Source organism: Neovison vison, chromosome 2, assembly GCF_020171115.1.
Source record: "Neovison vison isolate M4711 chromosome 2, ASM_NN_V1, whole genome shotgun sequence".
Classification (NCBI taxonomy): Eukaryota; Metazoa; Chordata; class Mammalia; order Carnivora; family Mustelidae; genus Neogale; species Neogale vison.
This window is the reverse complement of record NC_058092.1, coordinates 98,809,236-98,823,729: the sequence shown is the minus strand read 5'-3', so window position 1 is coordinate 98,823,729 and position 14,494 is coordinate 98,809,236. Positions and strand designations below refer to the sequence as shown.

The 14,494-nt window shown below is 39.7% G+C and overlaps 1 protein-coding gene across 4 annotated transcripts in view; it reads left to right on the top strand.

The window, feature by feature from the left end:
• DENND2C (DENN domain containing 2C) overlaps positions 1 to 14,494 on the top strand; it is an 80,626-nt gene that overhangs the window by 64,045 nt on the left and 2,087 nt on the right. For all 4 annotated transcript variants that reach the window (XM_044238962.1, XM_044238965.1, XM_044238963.1 and 1 more), the window contains exons 12-18: positions 395 to 535; positions 1,320 to 1,468; positions 2,485 to 2,662; positions 6,732 to 6,773; positions 7,673 to 7,778; positions 12,817 to 13,053; positions 13,293 to 13,379. In XM_044238962.1, coding sequence (XP_044094897.1) covers positions 395 to 535; positions 1,320 to 1,468; positions 2,485 to 2,662; positions 6,732 to 6,773; positions 7,673 to 7,778; positions 12,817 to 13,053; positions 13,293 to 13,379 — 940 coding nt within the window. The remainder of the gene's footprint in view (positions 1 to 394; positions 536 to 1,319; positions 1,469 to 2,484; positions 2,663 to 6,731; positions 6,774 to 7,672; positions 7,779 to 12,816; positions 13,054 to 13,292; positions 13,380 to 14,494) is intronic.

The following is a 14,494-nucleotide window of genomic DNA, read 5'->3' as shown; positions in this document are numbered from 1 at the left end:
GGAGATTAGAGCCGCAGGTTTATATTCAGGTCTCTAATCCAGGCGCTGTTTTCTCGTCATCCTGTTTGGTTTGCTAAACCTCCCAGCTTCAAGGAGAGCATAGCCTGAAGCTCGTCTTGTCTCGGGCCTCTCCTAGACCCCACACAGCAAGATATGACTGTCAGGGTCAACAAAAGGGGCTCCTCTTCTGCAAACAAGTTGATTTATTTGAGTAGCTTTTCTTGGGGTTGTCAAGATACCGCGAAGACATATGATGCCTTTAATGGACGTGTATTCATTGCAGAAGCTTATTGGTCTGAAGATCTTCTGGTGTGATTTTCAAGTTTGTGCATCACGTCTGGCAGTTCCTTATGTTTTTGAGTCCCTCAAACACTAACATATGTTGCGTGTGTAGATTCTGGATGAAGTAGAGAAGAGAAGAGAGATGTGTCCAGCCCTGGTTTACCCGTTCATGCGAAGTGTCATGGAAGCTCCTTTCCCAGCTCCTGGACGTACCATCACAGTTAAGAGCTACCTCCCTGGGGCTGGCGATGGGGTAAGTTAGCTCGTTTTGAAAAGGTTTGATAGGCACCAAAAAGCAGGCCTTACACTAACAGGCGAAGTTTCCAGAAGCCTCACAGCATAATTTTCCCTTTTCCATAAACTATACAAAATAGAAATGTCCGATTGATCTATGAGATAGTGGACCCTAGACCTAGGAGCCAGAGATTTCGGTCACTCCTAGAATGAGCCCCTTCCTAATAATTTCAGCATGATAAATGAAGATGATACATGCTATGATCAGGTGGGATACAAGATTTTTTTAAGATTTTATTTATTTATTTGAGAGAGCACAAACAGGGGGAGCAGCAGGCAGAGGGAGAGAAGCAGGCTCTCTGCTGAGCAGGGAGCCTGACATGGGGCTCGATCCCAGGATCCTGGGATCATGACCTGAGCCGAAGGCAGACGCTCAACCGACTGAGCCACCCAGGCACCCTGGGATAAAAGATTTTATCAGAAATTCACAGCACAAAAGCAAGGTATTGGGGGGTACCTGGCTCACTCAGTCGGTAGAGAATACCATTCTTGATCTTTCAGTGATGAATTTAAGTCCCATGGTGGGTGTAGAGATTACTTAAAGAAATAAAAAATTTAAAAAAATCATATTCATGATAAGGTATTAGGTCTTGGAATTAGTGGAGGCAGTTCTTCCTACACAAGCTCTGTAGCAAAAACCTGTATCCTGAATTTAACCTGTGAAAGAATGACAGGATCCATTGATGTTGTCAGGGATCGGTTTCCAGTCTGAACTCCCCTGATTCAGATTCTTTTCATTTCAGTCCATTGAACTCTGCCGACCACTGGATTCCCGACTGGAGCATGTTGACTTTGAATGTCTCTTTAAGTGCCTGAGTGTGTGCCATCTCATCCGGGTCTGTGCCTCCCTCCTGCTGGAACGGAGGGTAATCTTTGTCGCTAACAGCCTAAGGTAAGAAATGCATAAAATGTCACTTCCTACTGGTATTTTACTTGTTCTCAGTGTTTTAAAATTTGGGCATATTCGGGGCACCTGGGTGGCCATTGGGTTAAAGCCTCTGCCTTCAGCTCAGGTCATGATCCCAGGGTCCTGAAATTGAGCCCTGCATTGGGCTCTCTGCTCAGTGGGGAGTCTGCTTTCCCCCACCCTCTGCCTATCTGCCTACTTGTGATCTCTGTCAAATAAATAAATAAAATCTTGAATATCTGGGGCATATTCAAAAACTGAAGATGTCAGTTACCTAATGCCATATGGACATAGATAATTCCAAATGGTAAATAATCCTAAAGCTGTTTGCATTAGGCTATAGCAGTGACTTTGGGATTGCAAGTAATTTATCTTTATAAATGTGTTTTACTTAAACTGTTGTTAAAAATTCAGCATAGGGAATATAATCAATGGCATCGTAATAGAGTTATAAGGTGACAGTAGCTATCCTTGTAAGCACAGCATAATGTATGGAGACTTTGAATCTCGATGTTTACACCTGAAAATAATGTAATGTGGGTCAGTTATGCTCATAATTTTTTAAAATAATTGTTATTGCTTTTCTAAGTACACACAAATTTTTAGCAACATAAATTATGACAAAAAGCTGGTTAAGACTAAAAATTTTCAGGGTGCCTGGGTGGCTCAGTGGGTTAAAGCCTCTGCCTTTGGCTCGGGTAGTAATCCCAGGCTCTCTGCTCAGCAGGGAGCCTGCTTCCCCCACTCTCTCCTGCCTCTCTGCCTACTTGTGATCTCTGTCTGTCAAATAAATAAATAAAATCTTTAAAAAAAAAGACAAATTTTTCAGTAAGTTAAGTTAAAATTTTTAATAAAATACTAAAAATGAGTAATCACAGCATCATTAATCTGTGATCACTGATCACTAAGTGTTGTCAGTTTATAATTCTGTAACATAACATCTGAACCATTCTCCATGCATTGCTCAGTATGTGACACCATTTGCTTTCTTCTCTGGCTAGCACCCTGTCCAAATGTGGCCATGCTGTGGTTGCCACACTGTATCCATTCACCTGGCAGCATACCTACATTCCAGTCCTCCCAGCATCTATGATTGACATCGTGTGCTCACCCACTCCATTCCTTATTGGAATCCTGTCTTGCTCCTTACCACAGCTCCAGGACCTACCCATTGAAGAGGTGAGATGGGAGAAATAGTACGTATGGAAAAGACAGGGCACTGACAAATGAAAATGAATCACCTTTAAGAATGATGGAGCTGGGGGCGCCTAGGTGGCTCAGTGGGTTAAGCTTCTGCCTTCAGCTCAGGTCATGATCTCAGGGTCCTTGGATCTAGCCCTACATAGAGCTCTCTACTCAGTGGGGAGACTGCTTCCCCCTATATCTCTGCCTACTTGTGATTTCTCTCTCTCTCTCTCTCTCTCTCTCTCTCTCATTCTGTGTCAAATAAATAAAAGTCTTAAAAAAAAAAAAAAAAGGAATGATGGATCTGGGGACACCTGGGTAGCTCAGTCGGTTAAGTGTCTGCCTTTGGCTCAGGTCATGATCCCAGGATCCTGGGATCAAGTCCCACCTCGGGCTCCCTGCTCAGCGGGGAGTCTGCTTCTCCCTCCTCCTCTCCCTCTGTGATCTCTCTCACTCAAACTCTCTCTCAAATAAATAAAAATCTTTTTAAAAAAAGAATTATAGAACTGTCATTAATATTAATACATAATTATTATCTATATTATGCTATCATGTTTTTGTATTGTTTTATTGAGAAAAATTCTGCAGTACACATGAATCTGAAGTTGTATCTTATTTACAGTAGTGTGCCTTGGGCTCATTCTTGTGTTACTCTGAAGGGTAGGTCTTTTTGTTTGTTTTAAGTCAAGCAAAAGAACAACTCTGGGTAAATTTAAAAAATTGTTTCCGGGGTGCCTGGTTGGTTCATTAGGTTAAGCGTCCAGGTCATATCAGGGTTGCGAGATCGAGCCCCAAGTTGGGCGCTTAAGATTCTCTCTCTCTCCCTCTCCCTCTGTCCCTGCCCCCCACCAATTTTTTCAAATATAATACACATATAGAGAAGTGGCCAAAACAAAGTGTACAGCTCAGCAAATTCACAAAGTGAATGCTTATGTAACCCATGTTGGAAAAGAATGGAAGCATCACAGCCACAGAGACAGTGCCAGCACCTTGAGAAGTCTCAAGCATGCCACCTTCTTCACTGTTCTTTCCTCACACCCCATGATAGGTAACCACTGTTTTGACTTTATGGTGTTCATTTACCTGTTTTTCTTTAAAGTTTTACATCCTAGGCATTTATTCCTAAACAATGGAGTTCAGCTTTGCCTGGCTTTATGCTTGTTATGAATGGACTCATATATATTTTGTCTGGCATCTTTTGATTACCATGATGTCTGTAAGATTCATCCATGTTGATGAGTTTAAGAGTCATTCGATCATTCTAATTCTAGGTGGTATTCCATTGTGTGAAAGTACCACAACTTTTTATCCATTCTACAGATGATAGACATTTGAGTTTTTTCCAGCTTAGGGTTATGACGAATAATGCTGCTATAAATATTCTTGTGTACGACCCTTAGCACATATGTGTTTGCAGTTCTAAAGTATATCCTTGGGCTTGCTGGGTCATAGGGTAAGTGTATCTTCAGCCTCATTAAATAAAGTCAAACTGTTTTCCAAAGTGGTTCTGCCAAGTTAAACTCCTCTCCACCGATGTACAAGCATTCCTGTTGTCCCACACCCTTGCCGACACTTGTTATCATCAGTTTGTGTAACATAACCTATCTGGTGAATGTGTAGTAGTATTCTCTTTTTGGTTTAATTTGCATTCCTGATTACTCTTGGGGGTGAGCATCTTTCTGTGTTTATTGGCCATTCAAATATCATCTCTTAAAAATTCATTATCTATCTTTCTCCTGGTTGGTTTACCCTCATTGATTTGTAAGAGGTATTTTATATTCTGGATATCAGCCTCTTTGTGGCATGTCTTTTTATTCTCCAAAATGGTGTTTTTTTTCATGCATAGAAGTTCCATTTTAACATAGTCAAAATTATCAATCTTTTCCTTTATGGTTAGTGTGTGGTTTTAATTTATTTAATTTTAGTGAGCTGTTTATGTTTTTCTTTATATTAACTTCATGGAGATATCTTCCTATATTATCTCCTGGATACATTGGTTGTTTTATTACTGTGCCTTTAATTTTTTATTCTGAATCCTGGGAGTTGTTTTTTTTTATGTGTATGATCGGAGGTAGGGGTTATTATTTTTTCTTAATAGGGATAGCTAACTATCCTAGTACCATTTATTGGAAAGATTGTTCTTCCCTATTACCCACCTTTTTTATATTGAGCTATAATTGACATATAACATTGTTTTAAGGTTTAGGTGTACAACATAATGGTTTTATAGATGTAAATGTTGTGAAATGATTACCCCAAAAAGCAACACCTTACATAATTACAATTTTTTGTTCTTGTGATGAGAACTTTTAAGATCTGCTCTCTGAGCAACTTTCAGATAGATAGCACAGTATTGTTCACTGTAGTCACTGTGCTATACACTGTGCTTTATCTTATTTATAAATAAGATAAAAATTTTATCTTATTTATAAGATAAATAAATAGCTTATTTATCTTATAACTGACAGCTCATGCTTTTCCACAACCTTCACTCATTTCACCCATCACCCACCCACCCCCACCTCTGACAACCACCAATCTGTTCTTTGTATCTATGCGTTCAGGTTTTAGATTCCACATATAAGTGAGATCAGACATAATTTCTTCTACTCTGCCTGACTTACTTCACTTAGCATAGCGCCCTCTAGGTCTATCCATGTTGTCATAAATGGCAGAATTTTTTACATTTTTATGACTGAATAATATTGATATTATGCATATAATATGAATATTATATATTATGTATATATCATATCTTCTTTATCTGTTCAACTACCAGTGAATACTGAGGCTTTGTCTTTATTTTAGCTTTTGTAAATAATGCTGTAGTGAACATGGGGGTGGAGATACCTTTTCAAGATAGTAATTTCTTTCTTCTTCTTCTTCTTCTTCTTCTTCTTCTTTTCTTCTCCTCCTCCTCCTCCTCCCCCTCCCCCTCCCCCTCCCCCTCCCCTTCTTCTTCTTCTTCTTCTTCTTCTTCTTCTTCTCCTCCTCCTCCTCCTCCTTCTTCTTCTCCTCTTCCTCCTCCTCCTCCTTCTTCTTCTTCTTCTGATAAATGCCCAGAAGAGGGATTGCTGGATGGCATCCACATAGCAGTTCGATTTTTAATTTTTTGAGGACCTCCATACTGGTTTCCATAGCAGCTGTACCAGTTTGCATTCCCACCAGCAGTGCGCGAGGGTTCCTTCGTCTCTACATCCTCACCAACACTTGTTATTTCTTGTCTTTTTTGATAATAGCCATTCTGACAGATTGAGGTAATATTTCATTGTGATTTTGGTTTGTATTTCCCCGATGATCCGTAGTGTTGAGCATCTGTTCATGTGACTCTTGGTTGATTTGCCTGTTTTTGGAAAAATGTCTGTTCAGTTCCTCTGCTCATTCGTTAAAGTAAACCCTACTCCCAATGTGGGGCTCGAACTCATGATCCCGAGATCAAGAGTCATATACTGCACTGACTGAGCTAGCCAGGAGCCCCTGCTGTGCTCATTCTTAATAGAATTGCTTGGCATTTTGTTTGTTTTGTTTTGCTGTTGAGTTCTATGAGTTCTTTGTATATTTTAAATATTAACTCTTTATCAGACATGTAATTTGCAATATTTTCTCCCATTTCATAGGTTTCCTTATTATTTTTTGATGGTTTTGATAGGGATTACTATTGAACCTCTAAATTACTTGGAATAGTGTGAGAATTTTAACAATATTCTTCTCATCTGCAAGCACAGAATATCTTTCCCCTTGTGTTTTTCAGTTTCTTTCATCAGTGCTTACTGTTTTCAGTGTACAGATGTTTTGCTTCCCTGGTTAAATTTATTCCTAGGTATTTTATTCTTTTTGATGGAGTTGGAAATGGGATTGTTTTCTTAGTATCTTTTTCAGATAGTTCATTGTTAGTGAACACAGCTGATTTTGTGTTAATCTGAGCCATCCAGGAGTCCCTGAACTTAATTTTAACACTATTTCCATTGCCCGAGAGAATCAGTAGTAGTGTGATCTAGTAGTGCCTAATATATGTGTCTGTGAATGTCTCTGGTTTAACCAACCTGGCTGCTTGATTCCATAGGTGCTGATAGTTGATCTCTGTGCAGACAAGTTCTTACAGGAGGTAAGTGACAAATGAGCTGATTACATAATGGATGAGGATAATAGGACAGAAAATATGTGAAAGTACTTAGAGAAGATGACTCAGGCAAGACTTTTAGTTCCTACACATGCTTGACACTGTGGCCAATCATACAGGATTGACCTGAAAATTGGGTTAGGCTTATAGCTATCTCTCCCAAAGAAGGAAGGAGGAAAGAGATTAAATGTCATTAGCAAAAGAGGTAACTCTCCTTTGACGTCCAGATTGGTTGGTGTATATACCTCTAATTTAATTGAATTTAACAAGCATTCAGCACTGATTATTTCCAGTTACTCTCTTAGAATCTAAAAGTAAGACATAGTTTGAGCCCTCAGACCTTATAATCTAATGATGGGAAGGGGGAGCAGATATAGTTGTAAAGTTTTAGAAACAGTGTCATAGAAATGTCTACAGGGTAAAGTAGGGACAAAAAAAAAAAGTCATTTGGTGGGTATTGAAAGTGGAAGGGAGAGTTAGCAAAGCCTTCTTAGAGCAAGCACCCTGTGTGGAACCTGTATATAAGTTTGTGAGCACTGAACACAGAGTGAAAAGAACATTTCCCAAGACTTTGTCTCCTTTCAAAATGAATTAGCTCATAACTTACTTGTGGATGATCCTTGTAATACAGTGTAAGACTTGCAGATGAGAGATGCTTGGTGGAAAGGTGCCAGAAAATGTCATAAGACATATTTATTTTCTTAATGTAGTTAAGACAATTGATATATGTGTACCATAACCATACTGAATTGTGCTCAACGTAGGGAAGGAAGGTTCAGACTGAGTCTTTAGCCAGAATCTATACAAAGTCACCTGTGGAATTTTGGGGACCTAATTAGCGTACGTTGGAGACTTTCTCTCAAAGCTCAATCTCTTCTCTTAAGGTATCTGATGAGGACGAAATTCTACCTCCTAAACTCCAAGCTGCCTTGATGCAGATTTTGGAAGAACGGAATGAAATCTTGGCTCAGGAGCAGAATTTTTCACCAGGTAGGAGCCAGATGGTCTGAGGACTCAAGGTCAACACAGTAAATACTGACTGGACTCCCAGCACCTTGCTGAAAGATGTACAGGAGTAAGCCATTGCTTAGGATGTGGGGAGCTTAGAATCAGCTTCCTCGCCGCCTCTCTGATGTGCTAGTCCCCATCTATTTCAGTACTTGGACACTTGCTGTGTTCCAGTTCTGGAATGCTGTTCCCTGGGATGGCCACGTGGCTCCTGCTCTTTTTTCCTGCAGGTCCATGCTCACATGTCACTCAGTGAGGCCTTTCCTGACTGTCCTTTTAAAATTAGACCCATTCTTGGGGCGTCTGGATGGCTCGGTCATTGGGCATCTGCCTTTGGCTTGGGTCATGGTCCCAGGGTCCTGGGATCCAGCCTCGCATCGGGCTTCCAGCTTGGTGGGATGCCTACTTCTTCCTCTCCCACTCCCCATGCTTGTGTTCCCTCTCTTGTTGTCTCTCTCAGTCAAATAAATAAATAAAACCTTTAAATAAAATAAAATAAAATTGTACCCATTCCCTTAATGCTGCCACTCTACTTCCCTGCCCTTAATTTCCTCCAGGGCTTTTATTGTTGTCTGATTTGCTAGCAGCATCAGGCCCATGAGAGCAGTGACAGTCTGTTTTGCTTTATCTCCAACACTTTAAACAATAGGCAGTAAGTAGGTATGAGATAAGTATTTGTTGAGTAAGGGTGAAAAATATTTACTGAGCTACTTACTCTGTACCAGGCCTTGTGCTCAACACCTAACATACATCTTACTTCATCCTTGTAATAGCCTTACGAAGCAGGTCTCATCATTTAATCCCCCTTTTTTACAAATGAGAAAACTAAGGCTGTTTACTGGTGGGGAACATTAAGGGAGGAGTAGTTCAGAAAAATAATTAAAAGTTCAGTTCCAAATATTGAGATACCTATTGGATGTCCAATACATAGCAGACATTCAATTAGAGATAATGAGTAGGCATTCATATACTTGAATTTGGGATTCAGGGGAGAAATTTGAACTAAAGACATACCTTGAGAAGGTGCTGGGGTTTTTTTTAATGTATTTTTATTTATTATTATTACATATATATATATTTAAAGATTATTTAATTATTTATTTGCGAGAAAGTGAGGACAAGTGGGGGGGGCCAGGGAGAAGGAGAAGGAGCAGCAGACTCCCTGCTGAGGAGTCTGGGGCTTGATCCCAGGACCCTGAGATCATGACCCGAGCCTACAGCAGATGCTTAACTGACTGAGCCACCCAGGTGCCCCTAGAAGTTGCTGTTTTAAAGCTGTGGAACCAGATGAAGTCACCCTATAGAGTGAGTATAGATAGAAAATGACAGATTTAAGGGTTGAACCCTGAGTTGGCTGGTAATGGTGTGGTCAGATTTCCAATGTTTGGTAGTAGGGAAAAGGCAGAGGATCCAGCAAAAAGTGATTACAAGAACAGCTAGTGAAGGGGGAGAAAAAAAGCCAGGGGAAGTAATACTAGAGAAGTGGAGTGAAGAACGTATTTCACAAAAGAAAGTAAACAGTTATTTCTAATGCTGCAGAGAGGGCAAGCGAGATGAAGACTGAGGATTGGTGGATTTGACTATGGGAAGAGCTTAGAGACCTTGGTAGCAGCAGATTCAGTGAGATGGTGGGAAGAAAGCAAGATCGGGGAAAGTTCAAGAGCGCATTGGAAGGGCATTCAGCTTTTTGTAAAATTTTAATGGAATTAGAAAGGGCCAAGAATAGTTAAGTAAAAGAACAATATTGAAGGGACTTCCCTCTGAAACAATTAATCATGAAGTCATAGTAATTAAGACTGTTTGGTTTTGGTTCAGAAATAAATAGAGCAAGGGAAGGAATGGAGTACACAGGCATAAGGAAACTTAATTTGTGTCAGCACCTATCAGCAGGAGAAGAATGAACCATTCAGTAACCAATAGTAAGGCAGTTGGTGTTCCATATGAAAAGAAATGGATAGGATCTATACCTCACCCTACACACAAAACTAATTCTAAGGAATTCAAGTTTTAAATGTTAAGAGTAAGGACTCCCAGCTGGTAAAAAAGAAAGGATTAATTTGACACTTAATTTTTAAAATTTTTAATCCTTGAGGAACACCATGAAAACGAAAAAAACAAGCTACAAACTAGGTGAAGATTTCAACAAATACAACCACAAAGGAGTAGTATCCAGAATTTATTTTTAAAAATTCTTAAAATGCGGGGTGCCTGGGTAGCTCGGTGGGTTAAGCCTCTGCCTTCGGCTCAGGTCATGATCTCAGGATCCTGGGATTGAGCCCCATATCGGGCTCTCTGCTCGGCGGGGAGCCTGCTTTCCTCCCTCTCTCTCTGCATGCCTCTCTGCCTACTTGTGATCTTTGTCTGTCAAATAAATAAATAAAATCTTAAAAAAAAAATCTTAAAATGCAATTTCAATAATAAAAAGATGAACAACCCAATAGAAAAATGGGGAAAAGATACAAATAATCATTTCACCAAAGAGGAAACATGAAAGGCCAGTAAGTATATGGAGAGATGTACAGCCTCGTCAAAATCTGGGAAATGTAAATTAAAACCACAGTGAGACACCATTTTATACCACCATACTGGCAAAAGTTAAAAAGTCTGACAATGTCAGGAGTTGGTGAGAATGTGTAAGTTATTTCAGCTGCTTTGGAAAAATAATTGGGCATCATCTAGTTAACTTAAAGGTGTATATATCCTACAACCTGACAATTCAGGCTTTAGATATATACCCCAGAGAAACTCTGGCACATGATAATTAGGAAACAGGTAAATAATTTTCAAAGTAGCAGCATTTTACGTGATAGCAAAACCTAAAAACAACCGAACTGTTCATTGGCAGGAGAATATAGCATTTAAAAAAGCATCTTAAAAACATATATCGACTAAAACAGTAAGTTATAGAAGAATATGTTTTATGTAATGTTCAAAGATGTACAAAACCTAATAGTTTGTTATGGGGGTGCTATGTATATATGCATTGGAACTGTAACCTAAAGCAAGAAACGGACAAACCCAGTATCACTGATAATGGTCGCCCTCTATTGGAGAGTAGGGGGAAGAACACCTCGGAGAGGGCATTCTTGAGGGAGCATTTGAGATACACTAGATCTTCTGTTTCAAGCTTTGTGGTGGGTACTGATGTGTTCATTTCACTGGTGACCTTATGGAATATTTATACATGTAAAAGAATATGTACGACACTTATGTTAAAACAGAAACAAATAATTAAAGATAAGTTATAGATGTGCATAATTTTTTTTAAAAAGGGAATTAGATTAAGAAAAGGTACAGCAGGGGTGCCTGGGTGGCTCAGTGGGTTAAAGCCTCTGCCTTCGGCTTGGGTCATGGTCTCATGGTCTCAGGGTCCTGGGATCGAGCCCCGCATCAGGCTCTCCACTCAGCGGGGAGCTTGCTTCCCCCCGCCCCCCGCCTGCCTCTCTGCCTACCCTGTGATCTCTGTCTGTCAAATAAATAAATAAAATCTTTAAAAAGAAAAGAAAAGAAAGGGTACAGCAGATATAAACAACTCTTCCAAGAAATTTGGATGTAAAGTGGGAGAGAAATGGGAAAGTAACTGGAAGGGGATGGGAGACTGGGGCAAAAGTGTTCATGATAAAAGTATTGGACCGTGGATCCTCAGCTGCAGAAGGAGAGACAAGAAGGATATCTGTTGAACAAAATATAGCAAAAATCTAGTTTGTAATCAAATGGAATGCCAGAAGAGACCTTAGAGATCACCTAATCAGCCGCCTCATTCTGCAGATATAGGAAGAGACCAACCAGGGGTAAAGTGAGTTGCACACCATTACACTATTGCTTCATGGCAGAACTCTTAACTACACCGAGGTCCCTGATTCCCAGTCCAGTATGGAACCCATGGAAAGAGTAAACGACATGACATGGAGAAGGGGGGGGAAATACTATTAGGAATGGGAGAAAAAAGAGGAGTCTAAGTTGAATTTGAGGTCTGAGCCTGGAACATGAAAGGCAATGTATTTCATGTTACAGTGGTTAAGAAGCACCTGATTGGGAGTCTGGCAGCTTCTGTACCCTGTACCAGATGAGCTGACCCTGGAGAATGTCTTTGTTTTGAGTGTCCGTTTCCTCAGTGGTAAAAAGGAAATAATACTTCACTGGATTATTTTATTTATAAAAGCTCTAAATGCAGTGGCTGACAGTATCTTAAGCACTAAATAAATTATTATGGAATAATCATTGCTTATGAAATGAGAAAGTTGAGAGAGAACTGATTTGATGGAGAAATAGAATGAATTTGGTTTCACACATGTATTGTTTATTTTTTTGATTCATATTTTACTAAGCTCCAAAGGCCCTGATTTGAATTTTAGACAAATGGAATTTAAGTGCTGATGGGACAACCAAATGATGATTACCCATAGGTAGCCTGAAAATGTAGAAGGTGAGTTCTGGTGACGTATATAAGGGCTAGAGACATAGGATTGAGAATTATCAACATGGAAAGCCAGCTCCCCTTCTCTATATTAGTAAGCTCTTTAGGGAGGGAATGCTGAAGAGAGGTGGTCTGAGGACCATGCTTAGGAAGAGGAAGAAGAGGCAAGAGAAATACAAATGTTTGGTCATAAAAGCAGGAGAGGAATCCAGAAATCAGGAGAGTATAAAGTTGTGGGAGACGAGGAATGAGGAGAAGGTTAACACAAATGCAGCATAGAGTTTAAAGGCAAGACAGGTAGAAAAGCAGATTAAATTTGGCTGGCACTCCCTGGTGGCCTTTGAAAGAGCAGTTACAGCGAGATCACGGATGTGCAGGCCAGGCTGAAAGATGGAACAGGAGTATATGTGGGTAGAAAATCAAAGTAAAAATATGAGCTAATAGTGTTTTGTTGGTTGTGGAGTGTGCAAGGAAGGTAAGAATGAGGATTCTCAGTCCTTCAGTCTGTGATTTCTTATGCATCACTTTCATAACAATTTCCCATAAATACGAACTTAAGGGATTTTTCTTTCTTTCTTTCTTATTTTTCTTATTTTGCAACAGATGTGACACTCAACTCTCTGGTGTCCGAGGCATTTGTGAGGTTTTTTGTGGAGGTAGTGGGACATTATTCTTTGAGCATGACTGTCACTGAGCGTGGGGAGCGTGTATTCCAAAGGGAACCATTCCGTAAATCCCACACCTCCCGAAGTGTACGCCACTTCCTGGATCTCTTCATGGAAACACAGATGTTTGCCGGCTTCATACAGGACCGAGAGCTTCGGAAAAGTGGGGTGAAAGGTCAGTTTCATCATAAGTTCTCCCCCTGTATTTAGTGAGCCCTTTGAGGGTTTGAAAATAATATAAACAAAAAAAAAATGGTATAAAGCTACAAGGGCTCAAAATCTGAGTTAATATGGGAAATAATTCTTTTTAAAATTTTGTTTTAGCTATGGAAGCACATTGGTAGTAAGCTGCAGAATTTTAAGTGATTTTTAGTAAGTATTGGACAGTTTCACCAGCGTGAGTTTTCCTTGTAGGTTTGTTTGAGGTCCGGGCCCTCCAGTATTTGGAAACAATTCCAGAGTCCGAGCCCAGTGGGATGAATAAAATTTTGCGGAGTCTTGGTGAGTTGTTACGTTTTCTTGTTAAATAATGTGACTAAAAAACCTTTTGCAGAAACTGTGCCTCATCACAAAAGCTTTATAATCAAATCAACAATATAACCTCAAATAGGCTGACCAGAAACCATGACTGTACTTCCGAATTGTTTTAGAGAAAAAGAAGTCTTCCTCAGAGGTGGGGATTCTTCCATCAGAGTTGTCCTTGGGTCTGTTTTCCTCAGATAACATGCAAATTTGCATATCATAATTATTAATCTTTTCTAGGTCACATCACTTTGAGAATCTCATAAAAACTGGATCTTTGTCTCAGAAAAGTATGCTAGAACATACAAATTTGCATATAATTATAGAGTATTCATGGACCCTCCTGAAACCCATCCATGGACTCCAGATTAAAAACACCTTTTAGGGGTGCCTGGGTGACTCAGTTGGTTAAGCAACTGCCTTCTGCTCAGGTCATGATCTTGGGAGTCCCAGGATTGAGTCCCGCATTGGGCTTCCTGCTCAACAGGGAATCTGTTTCTCCCTCTGACCTTCCCCTCTCTAATGCTCTCTCTCAAATAAATAAAGTCTTAAAAAAACCCAAACACCTGGTTTAGAGGTCATCTGAGGCAAAAGAGGATTTCCTCCAAGTCTAATTTTACACTTCAAAAAGAAACACAGATGTTTCTGATTTTTCAATTATAATAATTAACTTTTTATTATCCTTTGTGATATTGGGGAACAGTGGTGTAGTAGCCCAAAATAAGGAAGAACTGTATTCCATGCTGTTTATATTGGTCCTTGAAATACGTAACCCCTAGTAACTAGACTTGTCATAGGGGTCATTTTGTACAGTATGAAAAAATTTCAAACCACTATGATGTACACCTGAATCTAATAGGACATTGTATGTCAATTTTAATACAAAAAGAAAAAGAAATACATGCCCCTAATTAAAGTAAGGACTTCTTCTTATGCCTCGGTTGTTATTTCATCTTGATACCATGAGATTAGATCAAATCACTGGTCCTGAACTCTGACTACAATATTTTAATCGCTGGGGAACATAAATGAACATTTTTCCCACTGCAGGCTCCAAGAAATCTCTGGGGATCAGGCCAAGCAATTTTAACCTA